The sequence below is a fragment of the Nicotiana tabacum genome, chromosome 18 (assembly GCF_000715075.1).
Source record: "Nicotiana tabacum cultivar K326 chromosome 18, ASM71507v2, whole genome shotgun sequence".
In the NCBI taxonomy this organism is placed as follows: Eukaryota; Viridiplantae; Streptophyta; class Magnoliopsida; order Solanales; family Solanaceae; genus Nicotiana; species Nicotiana tabacum.
Genome location: NC_134097.1, coordinates 41,405,957 through 41,411,529, shown reverse-complemented (window position 1 = coordinate 41,411,529; position 5,573 = coordinate 41,405,957). Strand labels below are relative to the sequence as shown.

The window sequence follows — 5,573 nt, the reverse complement described above, 5'->3', positions numbered from 1 at the left end:
ATTTAATCCAATTTAACTTCAAAAAAATAATTAAATTAACTCTTAAAAAGCCAGAAATGACAAGTATTCTGAGAGGGCGGCTAGCAAAAACTTTTCTGCTTGAAAAAATCAATTTAATAACAAAGACGTAAGACTTGTGGTTTATATGCCCACATTGCATGTGGTGGAACATGATTTAATTTAACATGATACATGTGTTCCTTCTAATTATTTGAATAGGAAATATCAACACTTCCTGCAGGTAATAAATACACAGGTTTCTGCATCCCAAATCATTCATCTTTTCATTTTGGTATTTTTCTATTAAAAAAACGAAAGAATCCTGAACAGTATATCAGAATGTTTCTACAAGTAGTCTCTCCCTTGACAAAAAATGTAAGTATTTTATTCTTTCCAAATAGAGATCATTATTTCCAGCTATGAGGAGCTCATATATTCTTGCATATGGTTTTGTTAAAAGTAAAAAAATAAGAAAAATGTGGAAAATATGTTGACTATTTCATAGATTCATGTTTTATAATTACATGCATGCAGACTATATGTACGTTCTTTATGCTTATTCGTATTTTGTTTTAGCAGGGTTTTGGATCAACTTTTGTCAGTCCATCCATAGCAAGAAGAGCCACTCCTGAGCAACTGGTCGATTACCATTTTCTCTCTTTTAATTCTCCAATTTTTTTACGCTTCTTAGGCTTATTCCGTATTTTTGTTTGGTTACAGAAGAAATTATGTTTTATTATTCAACGCTCTCTAAAATTTAAATTTATTTCAAGAGAACTATATGAGAACAAAGAATGTCAATATAATTTTCTACAAAATTGAAATGTTCTTAGTTTCTTAGGCTTGTTCTTCTCTTTTCTTTTTAAAAGAATATTTCCATTCCATGCTGCGTTATTTTATTTAAATTGGAAAAAGTGGTAGGGACCTGGCTCAGTTATAGTAGGAATTTGGATCATGGCAGCCAAGTTTGATTTTTTTTAAATACGGATAGAATTAGGTGATCCCCGTATACGCATTGATGATGATTATTAATCACATGTAGGGATAAAAATTTTACTTTCTCTTTCTTTTATTTTTTTCTTTTTTTCTTTTAGGGATTGGGGAAAGATATGGATATTTAGATTACCTATCAAATCAACTTCTGATAGCAACTCATTAATTCCATGTCACATGCCGTCTTACTTGAAAGGATGGAAATTAATATCAAAAAGAAAGAAATAAAAGGCTCTTTCTTATTTCGATTGTTTAAACTATGAGAAAGACCATATATTTAATTAATGTTTTCCTTTCCGTGTATATGCATAAAACATTCTCATACAAGCTAAGCTTCAACTTTCTTATGAAGAAATATATATTAGCTTAGACTTCTTGTAAGGAAAAATTACTCCTTCTATGTCATTTTATTTGAGTACTCTATTCGTTTTAGTCTATTCCAAAAGTAATGACATCTTTCTAACACCTTCTTTTCTTTTAGGGGTGTCGCTTTAAACCTTTTCGGCAAAAAATTACATTATATATGTAGTTAGAATACTTATGTGCATATAATATATGTTGACTTTTTTTTATATTTCGACTCTCCGACCCTTAGTAAAAATTCTGATCCATCACTGCTTTCTATATATGAAAGTATAATTTAACTTTAAAGTTCTCGTTTTATTCTTAATGACATAATTTAATTTATAGCCACACAATGTTGAAGAGGATTACCTTCTTATTGTCTCTTTACTTAAAAAAGTACTACTAGCTATGAGTATTCTATAACATAATTAAAACATTTCACAGGAACATGATAGTTTGATCATGGGACAGAGAGAGCAGAGCAGAACGGCCTTGTTTGATCAAACTGAAAGTCTGATTGATCATTCTCAACAACAAAATAATCAAAAATCAATGCTCGGCCCACCTTTAGTAAATGCCATAAAAATTTCAGTAGAGAAAAATGCAGCTCCTTTCCATTTTCCAGGTCACAAAAGAGGTGTAGCCGCACCATCTTCACTAGTCGATATTATCGGTATCGCGCCATTTCTTCATGATGCAACTGAACTTCCAGAGCTTGATAGATTTGGTTATCCAACTGGACCTTTATTAGATGCACAAAGTATGGCTGCTGAGCTCTTTGGTGCAACTCAGACATGGTTCTTAGTTTGTGGAACAACTTGTGGGATATTAGCAGCTATTATGTCTGCTTGTTCACCAGGTGATACATTAATTCTTGCAAGAAACTCACATGTTTCAGCCACTTCTGCTATGGTGCTCTGTGGTGCTATTCCAAAGTACATTGTTCCTGAACATAACCTTGAATGGGATATTGCTGGTGGTGTTACTCCTTCACAGGTAGTTAATTGGTAATACCTTTAGTACTATGTTTTAACCTAGGCAGGGGATAATTGGTAAAATTGCTGCCATGTGATTAGTAGGTCACGGGTTCGAACCGTGGAAACAACCTCTTGCAGAAAGGCAGGATAAAATTGCGTACAATAAACCCTTGTGATCCGATCCTTCCTCGGACCCCGCACATAGCGGGAGCTTAGTGCATCGGGTTGTCCTTTAGTATGTATGTTTTAACCTAATATAGTAGGTTGCTGGCTTTATTATCCAGAAATTTTATATTGGTAGTAGTTTGTTTTAACATGTTAATAGCATGTTACCTGCTTGTTTCACGTTACCGATCACACTTATTATAGACAGTTTAGTTATAGTTATTTTTTAGGTGACCTAATAGCTAATGTAAAAGTTATTTTACAATATTTATTTGTAAAAGTTTAACCTTTTCTTAAAGAATTTATATTCTATGAACTGACAGTACAAAATATGTCTACACAAATATGTGACTTACAATGAAATTAAAGGTAAATCTCTATAACAAATATATTGATAATTTGGTACAAATAATAATTAACCTTATATTAAAAATTCACACGTTAAAATTCACTGATAGGCAAACAATATCTTAATAATCTCCACATATATAAGTTAAATACTACTAATTTATTTTAACTGCTTATATTGTTAATCTTCAAACATTATCTTTAAGTGTGCAGTCTGTTGCTTAAAGATTATCATACTGTTTAACCTCCACTTTGGCTCTAGGTACATGGTACGTATAGCGCGCGGTATATTAACGTAGTTATTTAATGCGACAGCTTGCTATTTAGAAGACAGAAAATTAATTGTGCATGTAGTGAAAACACAATGACATGAATAGGGAAAGATACCCCATGCCCAGCAGGCACATTAAACTAAAGTGAATTTTTTTTTTTCAACTTATGTTTGACATAAGCGTAACTGGTAAAGTTGTTGTCATGTGGCCAGAAGGTCACGGGTTCAAGCCGTGGAAACAGCATCTTGCATAAATGCAGGGTAAGGCTGCGTACAATAGACCATTGTGGGTTGGTCCTTCCCCGGACCCTACGCATAGCGGGAGCTTAGTATACCGGGCTACGTTTTGGAAGGGGAGCAGCCTTGGTCATGTAACTGGTAAAGTTGTTCCATATGACCAGGAAGTCACGGGTTCAAGCCGTGAAAACAACCTCTTATACAAATACAGAATAAGGCTGCGGGGAGCTTAGTGCACCGGGCTGCCCTTTATATTGACATAATAGATGCACTTCATGTATATTATTGTCATATATTTTTCATCAGGTAAAAATGGCTATTCAAGAATCGGAAAAGGAAGGCAAAAGGGCAGCTGCAGTTTTTGTTACATCACCAACTTACAATGGAGTATGCAGCAACTTGTCTGAAATTTCTCAAATATGTCATTCTCATGGAATTCCTCTAATTGTAGATGAAGCTCATGGTGCTCACTTCAAATTTCACCCTAACATGCCTAAAACTGCACTTTCTCAAGGAGCAGACCTTGTCATACAATCAACACACAAAGTATTATGCTCATTTTCTCAATCATCAATGCTACATTTGTCCGGAAATCGAATCGATAGAGATAGAGTGCACAAATGTCTTCAGTCATTACAAACCACTAGTCCAAATTGGCTTCTCTTAGCATCTTTGGATGCAACTAGGGATGAAATAAGTAAAAATCCAAACACCCTTTTCAATGAAGTAATGGAATTAGTCCAAGAAGAGAAAGAAGTAATTAGCCACATTCCTGGAATTTCACTTTTGGATCTCTCAAGCTTTTCCAAGAATTTTTCTTCTATAGACCCTTTGAGAATGACAATCGGTACACAAGAACTTGGCCTTTCAGGGTTCCAAGCATATGACATACTGTCATCAAGTCATGGAATTGAGCCAGAACTAATTGGAACTAAATCCTTCACATTAGCCTTTAGCATTGGAACTACTAAAGAACATAGTAAAAGACTTGTTAATGGATTGAAGTATTTATCAACCAATTACTTCTTAAAAGAGACAAAAATGAAGAGGAAAATAATAGATGATAATGGTATAGAAGGGGTACCATTTGGAGAAGTTTACATGAGTTGTACACCAAGAGAAGCCTTTTTTGCTAGGAAAAAGATTGTGAATTTTGAAGAAAGCATTGGGGAAGTTTGTGGAGAATTTATTTGCCCTTTCCCACCAGGTATTCCAGTCTTAATTCCAGGTGAAGTCATCACAAAGAGGGCTGTGGATTATCTCATACAAGTTAGGGATCAAGGAGCTTTTCTTAAAGGGGCTGCTGATCCTCTACTTGCCTCTGTGGTTGTTTGTGATTTTTGAGCAATTACTTTTTATGCCAATAAAGGGAAAGTATTGTTGTATATAGTATGCGGATGAAGTCCATGTACGAATATATAGTTTATGTGGATGGATTTTCACTTTATGTCCATCCCTTACACTATTTTACTATAGTAGTCTTTACTTTTTATGCCCTATGTAGACACACCAAAACAAGTGAAATATATACTCCTTCTTTCTATCTCTGTGTCTTACTAATATTTTACTAAATTACTGTTATTTTATAACAAGTATAATAATATTCACATTATTATTACCGCATAAATAATGGGCTGAGATCCCCTCCAAAGATTTGCTTAACATTTCATGAGTCGTTTTGTGTTACTAGTAGTATTTTAAAGCAAACAACAACTTGTTTCTGGAATGGTGCAACTTACATGGCCTGAAACTTTGGATGCCGGCAACACATCCGTTTGTACTTGTATTTTTTTTTTGTGGCAAACTTCTCTAAATGGTCGAAGGAGACATCAAAGGTAAGATTTAGGGGTCATTTGTTACGGTGTATAAAAATAGTGTTGAATAAGGTGTATTAATAATGCATGGGTTAGTAATGCAAGCAGTAGTTATGTAGAGATTATTTCTTATCATTGTTTGGTGTGGTGTATTAAAAATTAAAATACATTACATAATTTTTAAGAAAATTAGTTGTTTACAAAAATGTACTCCATATTCTTTAGCTTTAAGGGATTTTAAGAATAATTTTATCTTTAATAACGCTAATGCATATATTAATAGTAGACATGAATCTATAACTTTAAAATATAATAATTTTCATGCTAATTAAAATTTTAATTCTTAAATCCATAGAACTAATAGTAAATTCGCTCATGAAAATATTGGGTTACGCATTTATGCTTCAGGCATCGAAGTTCACG

The 5,573-nt window shown here is 33.5% G+C and overlaps 1 protein-coding gene across 2 annotated transcripts; it reads left to right on the top strand.

Moving 5' to 3' along the window:
- Positions 1 to 259: 259 nt before the first annotated feature.
- Positions 260 to 4,879, top strand: LOC142172896 (uncharacterized). 2 transcript variants are annotated; one of them, XM_075236799.1, is made up of 4 exons: positions 260 to 375; positions 580 to 639; positions 1,783 to 2,334; positions 3,643 to 4,879. In XM_075236799.1, exons 1-4 carry the CDS (start codon positions 340 to 342, stop codon positions 4,678 to 4,680), a joined length of 1,686 nt encoding a protein of 561 aa, XP_075092900.1. In that variant the 5' UTR covers positions 260 to 339; the 3' UTR covers positions 4,681 to 4,879. The 2 variants fall into 2 exon arrangements, with proteins under 2 accessions (XP_075092900.1, XP_075092899.1); XM_075236798.1 differs by having other exon boundaries at positions 275 to 375; positions 577 to 639.
- The last annotated feature ends 694 nt before the right edge of the window (positions 4,880 to 5,573 follow it).